Source organism: Micropterus dolomieu, linkage group LG09, assembly GCF_021292245.1.
Source record: "Micropterus dolomieu isolate WLL.071019.BEF.003 ecotype Adirondacks linkage group LG09, ASM2129224v1, whole genome shotgun sequence".
NCBI lineage: Eukaryota > Metazoa > Chordata > Actinopteri > Centrarchiformes > Centrarchidae > Micropterus > Micropterus dolomieu.
In genome coordinates this window covers 17,803,304-17,828,555 of record NC_060158.1, presented here as the reverse complement: position 1 = coordinate 17,828,555, position 25,252 = coordinate 17,803,304, and the positions used below count along the sequence as shown (strand labels likewise).

At 40.8% G+C, this 25,252-nt stretch overlaps 1 protein-coding gene across 2 annotated transcripts in view; it reads left to right on the top strand.

Annotated features, from left to right (window-relative positions):
• Positions 1-1,954: 1,954 nt before the first annotated feature.
• elp2 (elongator acetyltransferase complex subunit 2) overlaps positions 1,955-25,252 on the top strand; it is a 32,529-nt gene continuing 9,231 nt past the window's right edge. The window contains exons 1-19 of one of the 2 annotated variants that reach the window (XM_046059034.1): positions 1,955-2,140; positions 2,276-2,354; positions 2,922-2,992; positions 3,086-3,230; positions 4,534-4,611; positions 4,932-4,996; positions 5,114-5,180; positions 7,119-7,265; positions 7,522-7,605; positions 8,851-8,951; positions 15,926-16,057; positions 16,639-16,788; positions 17,710-17,901; positions 18,174-18,243; positions 18,464-18,559; positions 20,026-20,083; positions 21,093-21,165; positions 21,694-21,753; positions 21,892-22,084. In XM_046059034.1, the coding sequence (XP_045914990.1) occupies positions 2,009-2,140; positions 2,276-2,354; positions 2,922-2,992; positions 3,086-3,230; positions 4,534-4,611; positions 4,932-4,996; positions 5,114-5,180; positions 7,119-7,265; positions 7,522-7,605; positions 8,851-8,951; positions 15,926-16,057; positions 16,639-16,788; positions 17,710-17,901; positions 18,174-18,243; positions 18,464-18,559; positions 20,026-20,083; positions 21,093-21,165; positions 21,694-21,753; positions 21,892-22,084 (1,993 nt within the window). In that variant the 5' untranslated portion in view covers positions 1,955-2,008. The remainder of the gene's footprint in view (positions 2,141-2,275; positions 2,355-2,921; positions 2,993-3,085; positions 3,231-4,533; positions 4,612-4,931; positions 4,997-5,113; positions 5,181-7,118; positions 7,266-7,521; positions 7,606-8,850; positions 8,952-15,925; positions 16,058-16,638; positions 16,789-17,709; positions 17,902-18,173; positions 18,244-18,463; positions 18,560-20,025; positions 20,084-21,092; positions 21,166-21,693; positions 21,754-21,891; positions 22,085-25,252) is intronic. The other variant, XM_046059035.1, reaches the window with a different exon arrangement.

The following is a 25,252-nucleotide window of genomic DNA, read 5'->3' as shown; positions in this document are numbered from 1 at the left end:
TACAGAGATTTCACCATGAGAGGATGATAAATGCATAGTCAAGGCAGTACAATGATAATAGAGAATTTTTTTTTTTTTTTTACAGACGTAGCTGTTTGGCCACATCCCAGCTATCGCCTAGCTGCCATTCCTGAGATGAGAGCATGGGTATCCTCCACAGAGAGGTCGTCTCACCCTGCCAAGTCTGTCTAAATCCTGTCTCCCTGAGACTGAGTGAGGAGGGACAACAATAGCAAGATGAACACAATCTATTTTCTACCAAAGTGTTGGTGACAGTGCGTTGGTTTTATCTTTGTCACGCACAGTCAGCACAGTAAAAGGCAAGCCACCCCTCCTTCATCCCTTCTCACTTCCTCCTACTATTTGGCTCTATCCCTTTTTGTCTTTGCTACATTGTCATTTATCATATCGTCTCAAGGGTTCACAGATGCCATCACATTTTCCCCCTTGATCATGTCAAGTGGGTGCTTGGAAACTCCTTGTGACAAAAGTGTCACCTCAACCTTTGAAAATCTAAAAGGCCCAGGGGCTTTTTTACAAAACAAGCGAGGCTGTCTGGCTGGCAGCTAGCTCAGCTGCGACCAGTCACCTTCAGACAACACTTGTCGAGGGGATAATACAGTGCAACACAGCAATGTGTATGCTGTGTAGATGCATCTTGATTGTTTATGGAGCAATTTCAAAATAATGCAATATGTGCACTCAGCTATTTGGTTTATTATACAGTGTATATTTAATTTGGTTCTCTTCTGCCTTAGACCCAGGCAAAAAATAGAAATGCATTAACATTTGACTTTGCTAAGATGTGCTTGAAATCGTTACATAGATACACCAAGCGCTCCTACTAAAGTTATCAACTCTATTGCCATTTCTTATTTGTATACTGTTCAGTAAAGGCATGGGTTGTCTTCAGCGCCATTTACTGGACTGGACAGATGTAGCAGAGTGGCTAATGACTGTGGGGACCAACCTTCAGTCAGAAGACCAATGGTCAAATCTCGCAAGCATCCATCCTGCTGAAATCTCTCTAAACAAGGCGCTATAAATTCTCACCAGCTCTGTTTTGGTCTGACCTTTGACTCCCTTTAGGAGGGTAAATAAAACAATTTATTCAGACCAATAAATATTTATCTCATATTAACCCTTTTGACATTATTTTACTGAGTCAATTATCAATAAGTCTCAATCAACTTTTATTTCAGACACATAAGTCCATATCAGTACAATAATAACATACAACACAAGGACAAACAGTACAGAAAAATGTACAAGATCATGGCACAGTGATTAACGCACATAGCCTATAGACATCGGAGGCAATCTTTCAAAGAAACAAGACAGATACCTTGTGTCACTTTGTGTAGGCTCAGTTAAATCCATTATGATTACATTGTTTGACTCAATTAGCCGACACATACATTTATACATGAAGTTAAACATGCACATGTCCATCTTAGAAGCTTAAGCAAGATTCAGGATGCATCATATGCCACCTGCAGCTTTTTCATTTTAGCTTTAACTGCACCACAGGTATCTTACAGAGAGGAGTATTCACTCATATTTATTATTGTCATCTAATTTGGTTAAATTCCTTGGGTATTTTACAGTATCCATACAGCAGTGGTGTCTTATTGTGTTTACAAATAACGCCAATTTCAAATAAAGGGGTAGTAAAACATTCATAATCAAGATATGGACAATTTATGAGGCCGTTATGACTATTTTTAAAACGGAGTAGCCTCTCTGGATTTTGTGATTATCTCCCGCCATCTAGTGGACGTTACTCAGCAGTGAACTTTAGTGAATGTTTGCTTATCAACCACTTAAAAAACACTTTAAAACATACTGGACACAATAAAGACAATTATTTAGGAGTTTATCTGCGGACACATTTCTGAAACAATATTAGTATAAAGTTTAAGGCCGAGATGGATGTGGAACGTTTGTGAGCACGTGACGGTTTAGCTACAGCCACATTTACAGCAACGCCACAACTGCCGCTTTCAAGATGGCGGCGCCCGTAATAGAAACATGCCATGTAGCTTGTTGTGCAAATAGGACACCAAATGTTGTTTCTTGGAGTCGTGCAGGCACTATTGCTTTTGGGACATGTAACTCCGTGGCTCTGTACGACCCACAGGTACGAAACTCTGTCTAATTTCTACTGTAAAGTTAGCTGTTGTTTTTAGTTGTCACAGCTAACTATAACCAAGAACACAATAGTTGTAATTTTGTTTGTTACCTTAGTAAACACAGAGTTTCGTTTTTACTTTAGGAGAGACGAGTTGTTGCCGTGCTGAATGGACACACAAGTAGAGTGAATACAGTCCAGTGGATTCACAGAAAGGACTGTGGTGAGTGTCGAGAGGGAGGAAACTGGTTTCACTGATGGACCTGTCGAACTGCTGGTTGGGATCTGTTGAAATGGTCTGAAGTATATTGACACCCCAACATTACACTTGATTTTTGAGCATCTCATTCCAAAACCACGGGTATTATTATGCTGCAGGTATTTCTTAAGATGTGGGAACCTGGCTGCAGGGATCTGCTCCCATTCACTAACGAGAACATTAGTGAGGTTTTGTGCACTGATGTTGAGCAGGAATCATAGAAGCGATAATCCTGGCTCACAGTCTGCGTTCCAGTTCATCTTAAAACCAATCCCCCCCCCTGAGGTCAGGGCTTTTCCACGCCAAACCTGGAAAACCAATCCCCCCCCTGAGCTCAAGAAATCCTTCCCCAAACTGTTGCCACATAGTTGGAAGCACACTATAGTCTAAAAATATCACTGTGTGCTGTAGCATTAAGATTTACCTTCATTGTATCTAAGAGGCATAGCCCAAACCATGAAAACAAGCCTTAGAGTTCTTTCAGCCTTATTAGTGTATCTTTACTTAACTATGTTGTTATTGTTGCTGCAGCTCCAGAGAGTCATCTTGTCTCAGGAGCCTCAGACAACCGGCTAATCCTCTGGGAGGCTCAAAATGGGAAGGTAAGCCACCTGTGCCATTAGATAGTGTTTCTGACTTAAGGTTTCCTTACTCTCTTTATAGATATCTTCTAAAATGTGCTCTGCTGTTTTCAGTTCATCCTGTCAGTGGAGTGTAAGGGACATACTGGTCCAGTTTGTGCTGTGGATGCCATCTATGTGGAGGACTCAAAGATCCTGGTGGCCTCCTCTGCATCAGACTCCACACTCAGACTGTGGCAATTTAATGAAGTCAAAGAAGGTGAGAGACAAAATCGAAACTGGACATTTTAGTGTCAGTCTGTGGAGTTGTTGTGGTCCTTGTTTTTGTTGCCATGATAATGTTGGAAATGGTATAAAAGAATAGTGTTTTAAAGTAGTAATTTGGGCAGGATTGGTTATTAATTTGGGTGACACCCAGCCTTTTTTTGCATGTGACCCTTCAATATAAAGACAGTTATTATGAGACCCATCTTAACATTGTGCATGTCTGTAAGTTGTGAGCCGTTCAATCAAAGAGTGATTTTTTTCCCTTCTCAGACGGTACATACATACAACATCATTTTATGTTTGTGCCCAAGTAATTATTTTACAACCGCTTAAATTCATTGTGTGACTCATTTTAGGAGTTCAGACTCCAAAATTAGAAGCCACCTGTAGGAGATTGTTGTTCTTTTGTAAACAGTTCGACTGTGTGCCCCCGGTGGCGGATAGAGAGCATGGCAATGTTTACAAGTAATGATAATTCGCTTCCTCTCTGCAGTGATGCAGAACTATTTAAGGTGCATCATGTCTATGACTGTGTCACACAGTACCGTGGTTTAAGGGAGGTGTGAAAGAAATGCTGTCAAGTAAGAATGCTTTCAAAAATAATTAACAGGTTAATAGGGCTGCAACTAATGATTTTCTTATAAAAAGTGAATCAAATCAAACAGATTAATCGATTTTCAAAATACTTGTAGATTAATTTAATAGCTGACAACTAATCAATTATTTGATTAATCGTTGCAGCCCTACATGTTGATTTGTGTGTGTGTGTGTGTGTTTGTGTGTGTGTGTACACATATACACACACAATAATAATATCACAATAATTACATAGTTGAATATGAGTGGTGTTCCAACCTGTCATCTATATCTACTTTACTTTTTTTCAAAGCTGTCACCAATAACCGTTTCCCTTTGGTGAAAGTTTCTGTCCACCTGTCAGTGCAGATGAACACTGATGTTGCTTGACAGTCATGGAAATTAAGCGTGTGTTTATGCGGACTGGGCATAACCTTGGGGTGGAGTCCCAGTTAAAAATACTGACCATGTTATGTTGTTGCCTTTATGGAGATTGTAGCAGCTTGAAAGACCCTTGGCCTCTACACATGCGGCAGAGGAGGAAAAAAATGTATCTTTCACACTGCAACAGTCAAAAGAAGTATTTTCATGCTCAACTCTGTTCACACAAAAAACAAAATCCATATAGTTTAACCTAAATATGTCATTCTTTAATTGCGTAGCAGTGTTACTTACATGGCATCAGGAAGTTTAAATCCATGTGCATGTGTGTTCCTCAGCTGAGTGCCTCCATACCTTATCATTTGGCAGCAGTTTCATGATGGATGTCTCTCTGGCGCTGTTACCAGGCAGCAGGGGTAAGCCTAAACTGTTCCTACATAGACATCCTTTAAGTTGTGCACCATACACACACACACACACACACACACACACACACACACTCATGCAGAAACAGACATTTTTCCTCTCTTGTCATCCATCTCAATTTGCACCACTGCTGTAATGCCTTTAACTGAATCTCACTGAAAATGCAGCATGTGTCTCGTGTCATTTTGCCTTTCTAGTTTACATGCCTTTTGTCTGTTAGATGCTGTTCTTCATCCTTCCCTTCCACCAAACCCAATGTATGCAACCTGCCGTGTGTGTGTGAAAACCTAAGCTTCTTTTCTTCTCACAGTTCCCATACTGGCCTGTGGGGGGGATGACTCTCAGGTGCATCTGTACGTGCAGTCCAACGGACAGGTAAGATCAGCTTGCTCCTCTCTCAGGGGCAGCTCATTCATGTATTCTATGCCAATTCTTTAATTTGAATTTGAGTTTGAGGGCGACATTTGACCTTTTTGAACTGCTCTACAACAGCTCCAGAAAGCCATGTCACTTCAAGGACATGAAGACTGGGTTCGTGGAGTGGCATGGGCATCTCTAGGTGAGTACTACTGTTTCAGGTGTAGAACCAGTTTGAAGCTAATCCCAGCTGACATTGGGCGAAAGGTGGGGTATACCCTGGACAGGTCGCGAGTCCACAAGATGTTTTTGATTGTAAAAAATTTATGATAGGATTCTTAGATTTACTGTTTAAATGTTTGTTTGGTGGTTAACAATCTGTAGACAGTATATGGGCAAAATGGCACTTGTTACATTCTTAGATTAGCTCAGTCTTCACTGAAAATGATAGCTATAAGCGCATTGGATTTAGGCAAACAACATATAGTTTAATGTGTGGCCAGTTGCAAGTAGGCGCTAAATGTTCAGATGTGTCCTTAAAAAAAGTAAAAACATTTTGTTTTGGATGTTTTCCCAATTGTATGCATCCAAATAATAGCATTTTTTTTTTGGTACACCTTCTGGTTTCCGATATGGTGTGTTTGTCTTCTGAAGACTTAGAAGCTTGTGCTTGTGGTTCTCCCTCTATCTTTGGTTTATCTAAAGCAAGCAAAGCTGGGTAATATTGGGCTTTGAAAGAGTCAGATAACACGTGATTGGCTGAATGCTGAGAGGTGGGAGGAGATTTCCCATCACAGCCTTCAACCAATTTGATGAGAAAGGCGGACAAGTGCATTTTGACCTTCTTAAAGCAAAAAAGCAAACAAGCAAAAAGATTTCTCTTTTTATTTTTTTAGATCATTGGAGGATTAAAAATTAAAACTATATTCACCAACATCAGTGCGTTGTTATTCACAGTATTGAGAGAGCACATGCATGGATCCAATCCAGACTCTCTACTAATTGTGTAACCCTCTTCAAAGGCACTTCATTACTACACTGTTCTGACTGTGTAAAAGTCATTTCATCTCCTTTACAAGCCCTCTCCACTAGTGTCTCCATCCCACTCACAGTCTATGACCTACTCCATGCTGCCAAGCCACGAGCCAGCAAAAAGACAGACAGAAGTTTGTTTATAGGAAATATCCCCATAGGAATGACAAAACCCTCTCTGCACTGTGATAGAGTTAAATAAATCATTCTGTTCTTTTATGACTTGGCAGATGGCAAATTGCAGCACTAGAGGTGGAGTTTATCATAGCTGTTATACGCTGGGATTCAGAGCATGATGCTATTTTTTGCTTTTGTGGGTTTTTTTATCCTATTTTTCTAAATTTAAGATTTTCTTTCCATCAAACTTAGTTGTAGAATATAATTGGCTGTAATAATAATTGGTGTTCTCAACCATAGGCTTAACCCTACTTATTGTCACTCTTTTAAAATCATCTGATCTCATACATACCACACTACATAATCATGTGATGTAATATTTATTTTAAGGTTATTTGTTGTAACTCAGGGAGGGGTTCAAATATTGCTTCAGAAGCCACAGAGCTGGAGCTGGTCGCGATTAGTTTATTTAGAAGTTCTTTATTCAAAATTAGAGAGTTACTGTATTTTCACCTCTTTGTTATGTTTGCTGTAAATGTTTTTTTATTGTTGTTTTGACATCTTGGGGGAGGGAGGGTATAGATTTTTCTTTTAATTTTGCGTCATGGAGAGGCTCCAACGAAAAATAAATCGGACTCAGGGAAAGTCTTGTTTTTTTTTTTTTTATCAAATGAAATAAAAGATTCAGCTCCTCTCCCACCACAATTACACTGATTACGCAATTACACCTTCATTTGTTGCCATTAAAAAAAAAAAATCATCATTACATCATGATTCACAAACAATAATGGCCTTTCTGCTGCCTCTCTCAGCATTCAGGAGGCCTTAAGTGGTAGCAGCAGAATTTTTTTATGTCTGTTTAAAACTGGGCCAGTAAACTTCATATGACAGGCAGGCAGTTTTGAACAATTTAGTGATAGTGTAGTTTAAGAGTTGATAGAAATGTCTTTCACTTTGGAAGGTTTTCAGGTTCTTTCTCTGACTCATTCAGGTGGGGAGCTGTTATTAGCCAGCTGTTCACAGGACTGTCTCATTAGAGTGTGGAGGCTGTGTGCCAAGTCTGGGACAGACGCCCGCACAGAGGACGATCACACCATCATCAAAATGAAAGAGGACATTTTTGAAGTGAAGGAGAGAGGTGAGCGGGCCGCACAGGCTTGATTATAAAAAGGGTGCTAATTAACCAAATGAAGAGACATGCTTTTTTGATGGTTTAATGGCTCATGGTGGTTACCGACCTCCATAAAGATCCAAGCGTGTTTACCTTTATCAGTGTGACACATAATTAATTGATTTTTAATGGAACATTTAGAATTACATGTACTTGGCCACAAAAAGAAATGAGATTATTTTTTTCACCTACTCAGTTAATCATCTGCCTTTCTCTTGCGCAGTGTTTGCTGTATCTCTTGAGACGGTCCTTGCAGGCCATGAGAACTGGGTCTATGGAGTCCACTGGCAGCCACCTCTCTACAAAGGTACCTTGATTAAAAAGCAGGGAAGTGATTGGTCATTATTCACAACAATGTTAGATAATTGGCAGCGGGTCCTTGCTAAAGTGTCTTAGTAGTTTTTCTCAAACAGGGAATCAAACTTTTTCTTTCAGAATCAGACGTAGCTCCCACTAAACATTTCAACCACATATTCCGTTTCTACAGCCTGCGGAACTAAATGGGTTGGCTTCCAGGCTAAGTTGAGAGACACTGTTTCTCTCCCTTTGTCTTAAGATGTCATTGCTTACAAAAGCTAGCAAGAGAAGGTGTTAAAAGTTATTGGCTTAATTAATTCTCAAGGGAAAGGATGCTGGATGTGCTAAATCTTCTCTTTAAACTCTGGTTGTCTTAAAAGCTTGTTACATCAGTATCACTTTGCACCCATCCAAGCTTTTGTGTACATCACACATGATACTCTAAGTATGTAAAGCTGCACAATTATGCAGCAATTATTAACTTTTTTTTGGTCGTTTATTTTTGCATCTTTACAAACATTTGTAACATTTGTGTTATCATTAAGCATAGATTATAATAATATGACATGATACCATACATTCTAACACAAATTAATCTCTTTAGAAATCCTTTTATAAAATGCAGTTGCAGTCTCCTTGTAGTTAGTCTTTGTAGAAAAAATGGCCTGTGTTTGGGAAGACCAATTAACCCACCCGGCCTTGCCTGTAATTGGTCAGTCTTTTTTTTACCTGTAAACACATGCAGGAAGCCTTTGATTTGATACAACAGAGCAGCCATCCTAAATACAAAATGTCAGTAACGTACGCTACCAACTGATCAATTTGTAGAGACAAAAGCATGATACAATGCAGCCTGAAAAATAAACCATGTAAGGCCTAATACAGTGGTTCTACAGGTAAATCTGAGTGTTGAGTGAGATGATTGACAAGGTAGGTTATGGAAAAAAACATATTTCGAGAATTTTTTCTGAATGTTCCCTTATCTTTGCTTTTTATTTGTTCAATATTGATTAGTTTTACTACTTTAGTCCTCACAGTATTCAAATGAAATAACCTGAAATAGGAGCATGACAACTACTCATAACTTGAAGACATGTGGAACTTTAGACAGGTAATGTGAGTAGACATCGCATTAGTGGAAGCCAAAGAAGTTGAAGCCACTAATCAAACAATTGACTGTTGTCAGTTGACCATGATTGACTGTGTGTGCTGCTCCTGCATGTGTTCTCCAGTGTCCCTTTGTCTCCCCCTGAAGGTGGTGAGCTGAAACAGCCTCTCAGTCTGCTCTCTGCCTCCATGGACAAAACCATGATCCTCTGGGCTCCTGAAGAGGGATCTGGAGTCTGGGTGGAGCAGGTGAGTGTTGACTTGAATACCAGGAGGATGTATGTCAGTATATCAGTCACTCTCTGCGGGGAACACACAACCATGCAGACCCACACATCAATTTTTCACTCTATTTCGGCTAGCTTCCCTTTCAGTAGCTCTTGACATGATCCGAAGCCAGAGCCCTCCCTTAGTATTTTCTCTCCTGCTGTCAATGCCCCTGTGACGGTTTTCCACTCTCACTGACATTGAGGTGTCAGGAATAGAAGTGATAACAGTGACAGACAGTGATGAAGAGGCACCGAGCCTGGCGCACCACTGTGAGTTTAGACAAGCTGAGGATGTCCTCCCCCATCTTCCCTATCTATCACTCACTCATACTGAACCCCCTCTTTTATGGCCCATTCCTCAACATATCCGACAAGGGATGGAGAGGCTTGGTGGAAGACATGCCAGAGCCTTTGCCTGCACCGCCTTTCCCCTTATTATTTTTTTCCCTACATGATCTGTCTTTCCCTTTTCTCTCCCGCCTTCTGTCATTTTCTGTCCACCACCTCCTCTTTTTCTCCACAACTTGCCTCCTTTTCTCTTCTCCCGTCACGTCTTCCCTCTCTCACTTTATCACTCTTTTCCTTTCTCTTTGCTCCCCCCCACCTCTTCTCTCTTAGCTCCCAACAGCTGTTGTTGTGCCAGAATGGGGCTAAATTTAAACACAAGTGTGAATGGCGAGGAAAAAAGCATTTCTCTGCCCATCTGCCTCCTTTTTTATTTTTATAAATAGGACTGTCAAATTCTCAGGTGGTTCAGGAGCACCTCAGATTACCTTTCCGTGTACCTGGCTGATACAGAAAAACACGTACTCATAGGCACAGTTGCACAAACTACTGTCATAGACGTACGCAGAACCTATTTCACAATGTTTGCACGCCAGCTCACAAATACACACACACACAATTGTCATTGCACAGGCACGGCTTACCTCGCTATGGCAGGCACCTTGTGTGTGATTGCACTCTGATGTGATGAGAAAGATCCCACACTTGATCAGTTACATTTTTTGCGCCTTTGATCTGATCATTCACATCGAAAGTGACGAGCAACAAAAAGCACAGAAAGGAGCGGCCGTGAAAGTCCCTATTCTCCTCTCTGACAAGGGGACTATGATTAGGGCCTGAAGCCAGTGCAGATCTCACATATTTTTCTCTGTATTATCAGACAAAGGTGGGTAGTGGAAAAGAAAAGCAGGAGTGGGCGTTCGAAATCAAGTCTGGTGTGGTCAGTCTCCCTCCACAGCTCAGGTTTTTCCTCTTGATGTAAAAAAAAAAAAATAAATAAATAAATATACCCCCTTCCTGAAATAACCTTTTTTGGTGAATGTAAAAGTGCATACTATGTGTCTGCTCTCCATTTTCTCCTCTATTTCTCTTCCTTCTTACTTGTTTTTTTTATTCAAACGAGAGAGCCAAACCCTTTTGAACTGAAAGGTTCCCTGCCTATAAAGGAAGCTTAACCTTTGAAGCTCTGTCTCACACACACACACAGAGATGCACATGTGCAACAATGAACTGAATTAAACTGTATTTACATTTTGTTCCTATCTTTACACGTTAGAGAGAATTAATGGCCTTTGGGTCCTTTTTGAGTGTTTTCTGTGATCTGAATAGGCCTCACAAAGGCTTTCCTACGGGACGTTGAAGTTTTTGGCAGAGCAGATTCTGCGGTGCTAAATGACCAGCCATGTGTGTCTTAATTAGCCGATTTTTACAAAGAAGTGCTCCGTTTCTTCACGCTGATTAGAGTAATTGGTGAGATTTAATGGAGAGCGGGGTTAACAGTGGGGTGGCCTGGGCCCACCGCTGCGTAAAGCACATCTTACTAACGAGACACACTGGTAATTAACATCTCAGACTGACCACAGCGGGCCACTACAATGCCTGGAGGGATTGTCAGTTTGTGTGTTTGAGAGAGAACCTATTTTCAGACCTCGGCTTGTGTACTCTCCTCAAGTTACACTTGACCATATGGCAGATCGAGAAAATCACTAAAACCAAAATGAGTTCATATTTTTGAATAATGTGTACTTAACACTTTCTGTTAAAGAGTAACTTAACGCCAGGCTGACAAGCAGTGTTTTGCTGTCCTCTCTGGCTGAAAGTTTCAAGACTGTTTCACCTCTGACCGTTGCAGTGTCATCGATGGGTGTGGTTGGGTGTGGTCAGATATGTGCTCTGTTGAACCTGTAACCACACCCAAAAGTGATGTCACTCAGCCCTGGAGTCCTCCTACTCTTCACAACAGCAAGGGCCCTATTTTAACGATCTAAGAGCATGGTGTGAAGCGTATGGTGTGGTTGCGTTTGGAGCCTGTCCAACTCCAATTTTGCTAGTTTAATGGTGGAAACAATGGTCAGTGCACCAGGCGCATGGTTCCAAAGGGTTGTACTTTGTCTGTGAAACAGTGTTATGGGCATGACATGCAATAAACAAATAAGAGTGTCATCTCCCATTCCCTTTAAAAGCCAGGTGCGCTTATACCTTGGAGCATTGCAATTATAATAACAGATGAATGGCGCATTATAAAAACCATCAATTGATTGATTGAATTGCAGACTCACAGCAGAAGGGTTGATATGGATCGAGGTGTGGACGTGAGAAAAACTGTATCTGATCGTGAAGCTAAATTCTTACTTACTTTGCAGCTCTTTGGTTTATCTGTGAAGTGTCTGAACTACACTGCAGACTGGAGTCTGTTAACAGACTGACAGACGCTGTCTCCTCTATGAAACGTTTGGACCCTCACTGCGCTGCGTTATTATAAACTATGATGAACCGGTCGTGGATCACATCTCTCCCCTACACTGGTTTCTTTATTGTGTGTTATATTAATGTATGAGTGTTTGTTTTTTACAATTTACTTTGATGATTAGAGAGGCTGCTGTCAGTCATTTTAAATGTTTCCATGTGCGCAGTAAAGTCACGGCAAATGTCGTGGAGCATTTAAGCAGCAAAAGCTGTAGTTATAAACTTGACATGACAGAACAGAGGAAACTCTCCAGAGGAAACATAATTCAACTTTTAGCTTCTGAAATAATTTAGATGCCCTGATGGAGCTCAGGATTTTCAGGAGGACAGCTGCTTTACTCCAAACTGTTTCACAGTATGAACCTGGACTGTGTGTGAGACCTTTTGGATGTGTAGAACCCAGAACATGAAATAACATTAGATCCTGACCGTTCCTGTCGGCATGTCGGGAGATTTTAATAATCTGTGAAGTTACGCTGCTGTGCCTCGTGCGTAAATGCGGACGCATCTTACTATCAGAGTAATGCACAAAATAACAAAATGCTAAAATAACAAAATACTAAATACTTAAAATACTGTGCTATTGACTTTAGACCAAGACTGCCTCAAGATAGATTTTCAGGGAGTGTTAAGTTACTCTTTAACCTTATCCCTTTGGGAAGAATGCCAGGTAAGAGTAGATTTCATGCTCATTATTTGCTTAAAGCTTAACAATCCATAAATTAATTAAATTTTAATGTGAAATGAGTCCGTCTTACTGAAAAAACAGATAATATTCAGCTGAATGTGCAGTACCCCATGGCTCTATGGAGCTTTTTAGCCTCTTTTAGCTCATTGTTTTGGTCTTTTGGTTCACACTCACTGCTCTCATTTCCACCTGTTTCAGGCAGCTGTTTTCAGTAACATGTTCTGTTTTCAGTGAAAAGGAACAAAGCCAGTGTATGCTACAGCACCCAATGGCAGAAAAATAAAGTTAGTAGGTAGGTGGTGAGCGTAATGGAGCATTTCGCAGCTAAAGAGGAGTTGGTGGAGACCACAACAGAGTGAATATTCAACTTACATTTGCCAGGTGGCCAAAAACACGACATAAAATTAATTTTAATGTTGCGCACTGTCTACTGGTTTAAAAAATAGGTAAGGTAACGTGTTTGCCATATAAGCTTTTTAAGGTTATTATTTGAATACAAATTTTACAGTTAGAACCGTTGTTGATTGGTTGAGACAAATCAACAGATCAATAAATAATAAAAAATAATCCTTCGTCCTTACTTTATTTTGTAAATATTGAAAATATGTTGAACATCATGAGAAATTGAAGGGAAGAAGACCCTTCGGGTTTTTAAAATTGGTTTTAAAACGTGCTCCACATTGTTTGGGTTTTCCTGGCTTGGCTAAGCTCACTGAGCACTCATCACCCTCTTTCTCTCCTTCCTAGAATGATATATGCCTTCCCTTCTTTGCTGCCCTTGTTCTATTCCTCCCCCGTACCCCCGCTGGCCAGCGATAAGGCATGCCGTGCATCCATATTGTTCCCTCTCTCGTAAACAAGACAGATGATGGCTTTTTGCCTCTGTGAGTTTTTGCATGATTTATGGTGGACTCTTGTGTGCAGAATTTTAGAATCAATCTGCTTAATGTTGCATCTCATTCTCTCTCAATCTCACCATCTATGTTTGTACCTGTCTGTCTCTCTCCCTGGATGGCTGGAGGATCGTGCCATTCAAAGTGAAGGCATGCCTTTTATTGCTGTCATTAGTTCTGCTGTGTTTCAGGCTGCAGACAGGTATTATTTTGAAGGTCATTGATGACCAACTCAAGCTCCCTAAGAGGGCCGGATGATTGAGACCACTTTACTTCCACATATAGCAGACAGACATTGCGAAAATATGTGTGTGTGTGTCTCTGCTGGTGTATTGGTGTGTAGTCTTTCAAGGTGTTTGTTACACATAACTGATTTTTGTTGTAGTAATTATTTAAGTTAAATATTTAAATCTTAACTTCTGGATCTTATTTGCTTTCTAAATAATAGTAGTTAAGTTATTATTATTATTAATTGATGCACGCACATTCTTGTGTGTTTCTCCTGCGGTCTGCCTCAGTTCTCTGCTGCAGCTCAACATGCTCTCACTCTACTTACCTACTTTAAGAAAAGATAACAGGCTAAGCCGTACATCATTCCAGATTTTAATCATTCCAGTGTGAATTTAGCACTTCTCATATTTCCTCACAGCCAATGTCCATATCATTTAAAGCACAAGCTAATTAAAGATGGCCGGAGATATTACATAGCCGTATCAGGATACAGACCACAGTGCTGCTTAGGGAGCAGTGTAGCGCTCTCTAGGGTGGGTTCTGCTGCAATCGATTTGAATAGGTCTGCCCTCTGGGCCTAGTTTACCTCCAAGGCCTCAGGGCCTGATAAAGCTTTTAATTGTTTAAATTCCTCATGGCAGTGAGAAGTTGGCCTGCTCTTTAGAATCCCCCTTAAAGTCCTTGAGTATTTTAGTTTAGTTATAAGCAAATAGTTTCTCTTTGTTTGGTTAGGTATTGAAGTATTGTTGTCAAGAGTGAGTTGATGATAATAATGAAGATTTCTGACTTTTACTGATGTCTGTGAATATGTATGTCTATTAATGCAGGAGTATAGACTTGCTCTCTTGCCCTGTCCATTATATTTCAAAGATGATTCAAAGTGTATTTCGCCTTGTACCAGCCAGCTGCAGGTGAAAATATGGACAGCTCATGCATGGATTGAAAAGCTCTCTGTTGCTTACACAAGAATTCCTGTTCTATTCAGATTTTAAATGTTTCAATTAATTTCCACATTGTTTCGTTATTTCTGTCTAGTGCCATAATCCTGCATTGAATCCTACTGGTTATGCAAGCAACAGGATGAGATATTAATGTTATCTGTTTTTTCTCTATTTTAATATGTAATTTGTGTTTTTTTTATGGATATTAATGAAAGAATGAACAAATACAGATTGTAATTAAGTTTTTAACACATTTTTAGAAATAAATAGAAGCTATTTACTTTGCATTATGGCTGACTATTGTTCATTTTTGGTCGTAATCCTCTGTTTTGCCTCCTACACTTATGTTGGCTTTGAATGCACTTGTTTATTTCTGTTCTTCTTTTTATGTTTGGTGTCTGATTTGCAAAGAAAAACTTCAAAGAAACTTAAATGTGAGTCAGAATGACCTCAGAAAGAGTTTAAACAAGTACATTTTCATTTGTCAGTGTAATTGGTAACTGCACTTAAATCAAAGTGGGCTTTCTGCTCCAGAAAGTGATTTGAATCCACAAAATTCAATACAGAATTGTCTTGACACACAAAAGCAAGATGGTCAGAATCCTAAAGGAGCAATTTCTATTTTCTACCATTTTTTTTCTGAACTGAGAGACTCATCATTTTGGGCATTTTTAAATTGGATAGTTATTTGCAGTGGAGGCTCAGGCCCCATGGACCCTTCATTGTCTACATGATCTGCTCTATGAACATGAGGCAGGGGTCACAGGCTCTCACCCGAATCCAATTTTATGTAAATCCCTCTGTTTTCTCAAGCTTTGCCATTTTTCTTGATTATCTGTTTAGTGTGATATGCTGCGCTGCAATTGCTTTCATTTTGTATTAGACAACACAGTTTATTCAGTTATAATGAGTTCCATTTTGCATAATTTCTCATCTGACTTGTCAGCTTAATTTGCTGGGGGTTTTTTTTCTGCTTCTGTCCACCATTGTGGGAGCTGTTAGTTAATAAGTCTTGAAGGGAGACCGAGAACAGATTTGCTTTCCCTCAGTCCTCTTCTTTTCTATAATTCTGAGCCTGTAGCCTGCAGGTTTACACAAAACACAGGTGTTTGCCACAACAACCGAACTATCTGCTGCATGTCTGAATGTTGCATAGGATGAAAGGATGTGCTAATTTAACTCTCAGAAATATCACATTTTCTTTAAATTAACCGACTTTGTTGCTTTTTTCTCCATATGTGGCAGTTGATGCACAGTCCTGTTTTTACATGTTACTTTCATCTTTGCCCACAACAAGTCAGTGACTCTGATCCAGAAACCAAATGTTCTTTTGTCCACCTGATGTCCAATACGAGTGTGTTCAAAAGCCAGTGAGTTTACTCTTCGGATTAGTAATCATCATCCACACAAGGTGTTTATTTATTATTATTTTTTTTTTCTTCCACACCAGGTGCGTGTAGGGGAGGTTGGAGGCAACACTCTGGGTTTCTATGGCTGCCAGATGAGTCCGGATGGCTCCATGATTGTGGCTCACGCTTTTCATGGAGCGCTACATCTCTGGTGCAAACACCAAGAGAAAGAGGTGAGAGTCATGGCCTCAGTCACGCGTAAACTTTCTAAATCAATATACTGCCAGTAGTTTTTGTAGTTTGTTCAGTTACAATACATATTGTTTCTTTCATTCACACAAGAAATGTAAAACTCTTCCTTGAAGCGCTGGAACAGTAAGTGTGTTTGAAATGAGATTCTGTGTTAGCACATTGCTACACAGCCACACTGTGTAATTAGTCACACCAGGTCTCCTCTCTGCCACTCAATTTGACTGGCTTCGCATGTGTCTTTGTTGGCTGTCCCTGAGAAAGAGTCGGGGTCTGAAGTCACAACGCATGTTCAGAGATAACTGCATTTCAATTACGCCTGCTTGGATGGTGAATTTAAAGTTCAGCACAAACCTGAAGGTGTTGATAACTACCGGTAATTCAGATGTTTCAAAGGAGATTGTCTTCTCAGACCGCAACACCTAAATTATAATCACTCGCCCATTTGTAGGTGCCAATCATATACGTTCTGGAGGTTTCCGTCATGTGGCACTGGTGTGTATGAAATTTAGACAAGAAATCAGTTGAAAGTTGTGAACTGACTATTGCAATGCTGCCTGACTAGGGAGAATGGAGGCCTGGGGTTGTGATATCGGGTCACTTTAATGCAGTCCAGGACCTGAGCTGGGATCCCGAGGGTGAGTTCATCCTCAGTGTGGGCTCAGACCAGACCACCAGACTCTTCACTCCATGGAGGAAACAAGATGCCAAACAGGTAAAATAGGAAAAGAATCACCTGTAACATATTGAAGTAGAAGAGAAATTGCAAAGCTGATTGTAGCTCAAAATTAGTGACAGTTATTTTTATGTTTTATATGCATAGTTTGGAATTATATATTATTACCTGATGGAAAACTGTTGTTAGCTAATCTGATGAATAATACCTGGAAAAATCAAGGTAATACATCACGTTAATGCAATTATTTATAAATCTAATATTGCCGTAAAGCAGTCCTACATTGCAAACAGTCTCCTGTAATGCTGCTGTCCTTTTAACATGTGCCAATTGTATTAACCTTTGTGGGATATAGTGTGTACCTAATAGATTCTCTACTTGCAGTGGTTTACTAAAATATGTTTAGGCTCTGTGTCTGATTGAATTTCAGCAGGCTGTGACTTAATAATAAATACTTTCTGAGAAGTGATTATATATTTTTGAGGGAAGGAATCAAGACTTGAGTTGCAGGGGTTGATTGATGAGCCCCAGCTGTACTGCAGAAATGTCTTTGCCCACTTCTTCACCTCAGGTTTATCGAGATTAAATTGTTAGAAGCGAGGTAAAACATCCCAGTTTAGCATTCAGTTTGGGCAGAAGCATAATCAAGGTTCCAGTCTTTATCACATTATTCAAGATGGCTGTTTGGAATATTGCCACCTCATGCCGATACCAAAGGAAATCCGGTCATTTTAGTGGAGCCATTCCTTCCATCTTCTCTGGTGAGAACACTTTGCATCTCAAGCTGGAAATGTTTTATTTGAACTGGAGATTCAGATTCAGTGTTCAGGGTTTTGGCTTGGTTACAAACGAAACAAAACTCCACCACATCAGAGAGATTGTGAAATGCTGGCTCCGACAACCACATGCAGCCTGTTCTGGTCACTCATAATATCTTTTTCTGTCTTTTTCACCCTGCAGGAAACCTGGCATGAGATCTCACGGCCGCAGATCCATGGATACGACATGCAGTGTCTTGCCATGGTTGGAAGGTTTCAGTTTGTGTCTGGAGCTGACGAGAAGGTCCTGCGAGTGTTTCAAGCGCCGCGGAATTTTGTGGAGAACTTTGCTAATATCTCTGGGAGCTCCAGAGAAAAGCTGTTGACATCTACTGTGAGTGCCAATGAAATGTCTATCTATGATTATTATTTTCAAGTTATTTTTATCCCATTTGTCAAAATAGTTAAGTGATCAAATCCATGACCTGTAGAGAGCTACATGTTTGCCCTCTGTCCAAAGGCCAGATCTCACTTTCTTTGTAGTGTCTCTTTCACTTTGTTTTCCAACTGTAAAATGTGCTGAGTGGACTTCCCACTCTCCTTAAAATTCCTGCATAGTTATTGATGTGTGTGTCTCTGTTTGTTAATTTATCTGCACATTGCCAGGACTGCGCCAGCCTTCCAGAAGGAGCCAGCACACCTGCCTTGGGTCTCTCCAACAAGGCTGTATTTCAAGGTAAAATACTTGCTCAGCTCTGCTTTTTTTTTTTGAGCTCAGGGTTGTGGCCAGGTTTTGTCTGATCAATTTTCATGAGCCATGAGCCTGTATGATCCATACAGTAGTTTGAGACAGCTGTCTGTGCCTTATACTGAGGGTTTGTTTAGTATTTCCATTCCTTTTTATATAATGTAATATTCAAATAGTCAAATATATTTACAGAAATTTTTTTTTACAGGCGACCTTGTCCCAAAAACCAATGAAGAAGAAGGGCAGTTCAACAGCTTATCTGATCAATACCGGGAGTCTTACTTCCACCCGCTTATCATGACTGGTACTGTAAAGCTGCAAAAATAACATTTTTAAATATTTTCCCAACATAATATGGTCATTTCTACAAATAAGTAGTCATCTCAGTAAACTCTGATTTAATTTACCTGATAAATAATTTTAGAGCCAAAGTGCATTCCTGTCTCCCCTGCAGTCTGATAGCCTGATTCATATTCCTCGTTGCAATCCACTCTGCAGCCTCAGTACACATTTAAAAGTTCCTGTCTGCCTGTCGCTGGATGTTCTTATAAGAGACAATGATATGCGGCTGCCAGACGGACAGTTAGTTATTACAGCTCTTCTGCCACAGTGCCAGAGGTCTCCTGGAGGCCGACAATATTACAGCAGGAGAGGGGATGAGAGGAAAGGGGCAGTGGGTGATAGAAGAGGGAGAATAGGTGTCAGTCAGGAAGCAGTGATGTGAGCAGAAGCAAAAAATAGACAGGACAATTGCAGGCTCTCGTTACACAATGACTGCAAATCAGAGAAAAATCTCAAATGTAAGATGAGATGGATGGGTTTGGGATCAAAAAATGGCATTGAGTTTATGTGTGGAGAGGACGGCAGTGAAACACAGAGGAAAAAGAGTACAAGAAACAAAGGCAAAATAGAAATTGTAGGAAATGGGCAGATGGGGAATGGATCAGAGTCAAATGAAGAGAACGTATATGGCGCTTTAAAACCCCTGGGCTAGAGGGTGTTGAGGGCTGTCATCAGCATGATTGAAGCCACTCCTTAATCTGCTATGCTAATTAGGAAGCAGGCTTATGTGATTGCGAAGTTTAAGTATCGGTGACCCCGGGCTACGTAGGGAGCAACCAAGTGCAGAGACCGCAAAGCATTTTCACTCGTTTGATTGGCTTCCGCAGGCAGGGGGACAAATGAATAACTAGGAAAAATGAGAAGCCGATGACCAAGAAGAAAAACACAAGGAGTCTAGCTTTTAATTACATGCAATACAAAGGCAGCACAGGCTTGTGGGGAGCCTGCGGGGTGAAGGAGAGGTATGGCACCCAGCAAGATTTGATCCCCCTCAAAGCCAGCAGCTGTTAAGAATCAAAGATAAAGCTGCAGTAGCTTTTTTTGGGTAGGGGGGTGGCAAGTTGCAGGGCTAAGGATGTCATGAAAGCTAAATGTTTAAAGAGGCTGAATGTGAACCTTGTCTTAGGGCGATCGATTGTGTTCTCAGTCTACCATGAAGCTTGCACCCCCGCCCCCCCCTCTTTTAAACTTGTACTGTCTGTCACATACACAAATGCACACGTGCAGTATCCAATCTGTCGCTCTTTGGGTTAATAGTACAGGGATTTAAAAGAGGGAAATTATAATAACCACTTTGGTGTAATCCTCATTTAGTAAATTGGAAACTGGTTGTATTAGAATTTTAAAACAGCTCAGTTTTCAGGGCCCTGCAAATGACAGTTATATAAGGATTTTGAAGTCTGTGTGTTTGTGTGTATGCACGTGTAGAGCCCCCACCAGAGGATCACCTTCTCCAGAACACACTCTGGCCTGAGGTACAGAAACTGTGAGTATCCAAATATGTCTCTGCTGACAGTGTTTCCAAAAACAGTTACCTGCTTGTACAAACTATCCAGAGTCCTGAGACAACATACAACCACTACCTCCACTTTTTATATTCTTCCTTTCTTATAAAAGAAGTCCGAGTTTCCATATTGGTCTTAATGAAGCAACATTTCCGGAGGGAAATGTTTTGCCCAAAAGGGTTTATTGGATCAGAAAATGACAGACTTTCCAAAACTCTTGGTTGTCTCCCTCTATTCATCAGCCAATCAGGATCCAACTTCCTGCCATCCCATGAGCCTCTTCCCCAGGCTAAATATATTGCCTCCATTTGTGGCCAATGCTAAATCCATTTACCTGTCAATCGGCCATAAACATGACGAAGCATGGACATTGTGTGTGTTGAAAAGCGTTTGTTTTTTTTTACCTCCATTTGGCTTCACCCCCTTCACTCATTTAGTGCATAATAGGAACATTAAAATGAGTAAGTGGCCAAATTATTTTTGTGGCATAAATAATACTCTCACTGTCACGGGCAAATTGCCACAGTGTTTGAAAGCTTCGTCGTCGTGGGAGGAATTTCTCTCCTTTGAGTTGCAGGCTGTGATTTCACTTTGCTGACTTGTTGACATTTAAAACAGCCAGGTGATAGTCAGCAAGCTAAAAGTAATTAGGCTGTGAGTGATTAGCTGCAGCATCATCATTGTTCATCTCTGTCAGCGGTAGAAGGACCAGTCATCTCAGATCAGTATTTTAATTTCACACTCTGCTTATTTACCTGTCAGCACGCGACGATGGCTCGAAGCTGGGAGCTTGTTGGGGCAACGCTCTGGAAAAACAGAATACTTAATTTTCTGCCAGACGGGGAGTCCTCTCTTTGTTGTTGTCCTCCTCCCTTCACCTGTCTGTCTCTCAGATGCTGGTCGGTCCTTCCACATATTCAGTGTGGCTGTTATCTTGAATCATTGTCTATGAGTAATCTCTTCACGATTGTCCTTCTCTGTCTCCCCCAGGTACGGCCATGGCTTTGAGATGTTCTGCCTCGCTGCAGACAGCGCTAGGACGGTAGTAGCCTCTGCATGCAAGGTCAGTGTGATAAGATCAAGGCGAGAGACCATGTCCAACCCCCTACCCCAGCAAAGGGCATTAGATCAGAGAGGAGAGAGCATCATGACATATTTACTCTGCCTGCACATATTCACACCACAGCACACACACTGCTGTCAGGCAGATATTGATGGTACCTACATTGTCCTGACCTTGATTGTGTAGACAATTTTGTCTTTCTGTGGCATACAGTCACTCTGATTAAGTTCGACTCTTTCTTTCTACCTCACCCACCTTCTCACCCTGCGTTCCTCCCCTTTCTCTCTTCCCTTCATCTCCTGTTTCCTCCAGCTGTCCTACTTTCTTTCCTCTGCACCTCTTTCCTTTATTCCTCTCTCCCCTCACAAGTATGGTCTCTTTTCTTCCCTGTTACGGCCGTTCTCATCCCACAACCCACCTCTACATCTTTTTTTTTTTTTTTGTTTTTTTTTTTTTTTTAAGAGGCAAGCAAGCACGCAAACTTTCTGTAACATTTATTCAAGACAAAAGTTCCAAAGTCATTTGCAGGAAGAAGATATGGCTAGGAGGGAGAAAGGGAAGACAGTATATAAAACAAGGAGAAATACAGTAAGTGTATTACCCACAAAGTAAAAGTTGTAAAATCAAGAAAAAGAATGAGAAGTGGGTTTCAAGATGCGTTTTAAAGATGTTGTATTGTGTATTTTTTTTTCTCTGTATATAAACTAATCTAAACTGTCTTTCCAGGCATCTAAAGCTGAGCATGCAGCAGTTCTGCTGTGGAGTACAGCCACATGGCGTCAGCTGCAGACGCTGCCCTGCCATTCCCTCACCGTCACCCAGATGGCCTTCTCCCCCGATGCACAACTCCTTTTGGCCGTGTCCCGTGATCGCACGTGGTCTTTATGGAGACAGAACCTGCCCACGCCTGAAAGTCCAGGTGAGCAAGAGGAAGGAGGAGATGTCACTACAGAGGGGGGTTCCCCTTTTAAAGAAATGTATTATTTAGTTGTCTGGATCTTGTTTTGTAATGCAGGACAGCTCAAGCTGAGAAAATGATTCCTCATGCTGCTTTGCAAATAAATATAGCTTAATTAAAAATGTGTGATTTCAAGACAAAGAGACGATATTGGAGCCTTACTGGCAGATGACACCAGCACACCTTAGTTAAACGAATTAAAGTAAGGTAAACCCACTGAGCAGATTTATTCCAAATCAAATTCAAGCAGGCCTGATTAGAAGGAATCCTCTAATTAATACTGTGAAGAGCCAAACAAGTGATGTGACGTTAACTGAAACTAGACCAAAAAGGAGCTAAAACAGGCAAGATTATTTTAATTTATTAGATTTTAAATGCAACCACATTTTCTCTGCATATCTATGTAAACTGGCCACATTTTGAATTTCACTAACTTTCCCCCTTTAAAGAGGTGGTATTATGCTCATTTTCAGGTTCAAAATCTTAATTAGGGGTTGTACCAGAACAGGTTTACATGGTTTAATTTTCAAAAAACACCATATTTTTCTCATACTGCACATTGCTGCAGCTCCTCTTTTCACCCTATGTGTTGTACGCTCCGCTCTTGAGCTACAGAGAGCAGAGAAGGGCGGGTCGTAAGAAACAAGGTAGTGTGATCCAAATCACAGCCGCTTCAGACTGCGACCGTAATCTAGCAGATGGTATAAGTTACTCACAAGTCCACAACATCATTGTTCCACATCTTTCCATCAAGACTAAACGTTGAACTGTTGCCGGTGTTCTGACGATCTATGTTGCCTTGCCGAAAAATGCTACCATAACGTAAATCGATAGACTCGTCTCTACTTGGCCCTGCTCCGTTTTCCATTGCAGATAGTACCCAGTGATAGTACGTAGCTTGTCGTCATAGCGACGCCACACACAACTGCCGCAACGTAACGTTCAATGCGACACACACACCAGCGATCCACACGGTTAAAACGTTTCAACATTCATGTCAAGATCACGATGAAAAAGAAGAAAACAACGCCGTAAACACATTTCTAGAGTTGTGCAACCCTCAGACATAGTGGTCTTGTAGCGGCTTGTTCTCGGCCTTCAGTTAGGTTTCAAGCTCCTGGGACCAGATCCAGACACATTCCCACAACAATACAGCCTTTTGTTATTTTGAGGTATTGCAAACATCAATCTAAAAGCTTCCTTTGTAGCTCTCCATCACCCAGTGTGTTTGTTTTAGCTTGACCTTTTGACCTCTTTAAGACTCAGTGGTGGTGACAATAATGGTTAGAGAAACAGACTTGTTTCTGGAAGGTCACAACTGTCAATATCCCCTTCGGTCAGATCATACTTTTTTTTTTTTGTAGGATGTCGAACCATTGGTATGAAGGAAGCAGTCCAAGAAAAGCTTTATAAATAACAATATGCTAATGATGAAGTCTACATGTGAGTAATAGTGAGTAAGAATTTTAAGATTTGTCTAGGCATTGTGAAGATGTATGCATGTCTATAACATCACCAGTCCAGCACAGACATAAAGGAGGCAGCAACAAGTTGCTTTTGGCCTCAAAGGAAAAGCGAGACTTATTTCTAAAATAAGAACCCACTTCAGTTTTTATTACCAGTTGCTGAATGTAAGGTTCAAATGAGAGAGAATCATCAATTATAATTCCAAGATACTTCTGTTGAGATATAGACTCCGTCTCACAGCTCCGAGATTGAAGGATAAAATAAAAGCTCATTCTGATTTTGTTTGCAGTCACATTCCGTGCGTGAACAATATGGTAGATGTTGGTAAATATTTGTCTCTGATTGGCTATTCCTGCTCTGAACATGCATGTGATTAATCATGTGATCACTTGAGGGCTGCTTTTAAAGGTTACTCTGACACTACTCTATGGCGTAGGTGACAGCGTAGGGTAGGGGGGCTACGCCGTCGATTCAATGCAGAAGTATAAATTGCACTTAAGTAGGAGTCGCTTGATAAGTCGCTTGATAAATGGGTTCACAGGTTGAAACCTCACATAACAATGAAACACATGCCTCCTTTCTCGGTCGCTTGGAACAGCCACTATGCTGCTTTCTGTGTGAAGAAATCTGGTCAGATTTTCCACAAAATCCATGAGTTTGAGTAGGCTGAAACATTCATCCACACAGCGACAGCAACACAGCAGCTAACAAAAATGAAGTCTGGTAGCACCAAAAAACGACCAGTCCTGACAGGTAAACTACAATTACTGGAAACCGTGTGAAATATATATTGTGATTTTGTGTTCTAGTTGGTTCAAAACGCTCTTATTCTGAAATGCTCCATGTGGGATATGAAGCGGTGCAGAGAACGGAACAAAACCAGTTCAGAGAGTTGTGATGGGTAGTAGAAGCACATAGAACACATTTAAAACAAGTCAATAACGTGGGGCAGGCTACACGCTCCGCTGCTGAAACACGTCTGAGGCAAAGCCAGTGGAAGTTGGCGCTGGGCAGAGGACGGAACAAAATCATGGCGCAGGTGGACTTTCAGAGTTACACCGACCAGTAACACTAACGTTATCTGTTGCAAAACATAGTTTATAGTTGTATGTAGGGCTGACCCCAACTAGTCAAAGATTCGATGCTAAGTTGGGCCAAGCCTGTTTTGACTGTCAATCTCACAGTCAAAGCTTTGGCGATATGGGGGTGCTCGACATCTGTTTTTAAATAGAACTACCAGTTTTCTCCCAATAAGTTAATATGCAGCCTATTATGATGTACATTTCAACATATAATGCTGTAAATAGAAATGTGAAAAGAAAGAAGCTTTTAATAAATGTTTTTAAAGTGCGTGAATAAATCCAAAATTGTAACCCTAACCCTCACTATAGGGGGATCAGTGCGCACGTGTAGGCGTAATGTGTATGTGTAGTGGCAGAAGAGGAACAGTTGCTGAAGAGACGGAGCCCCAGCTGTGTGGTAACAATCTCACTTATAATATTCAGTCTAGCTCACTAACAGTTTTTGTTATCATCCAATACATTTACCAATGCTGACATTGCTGAGCCTCTCTGCAAAAGATACACAAATAGTTATTGAAAAGCAGCAGGCGAGCTAATGCAGACGTATCATGTCGGATAAATGCAATTAATGTAATATTGT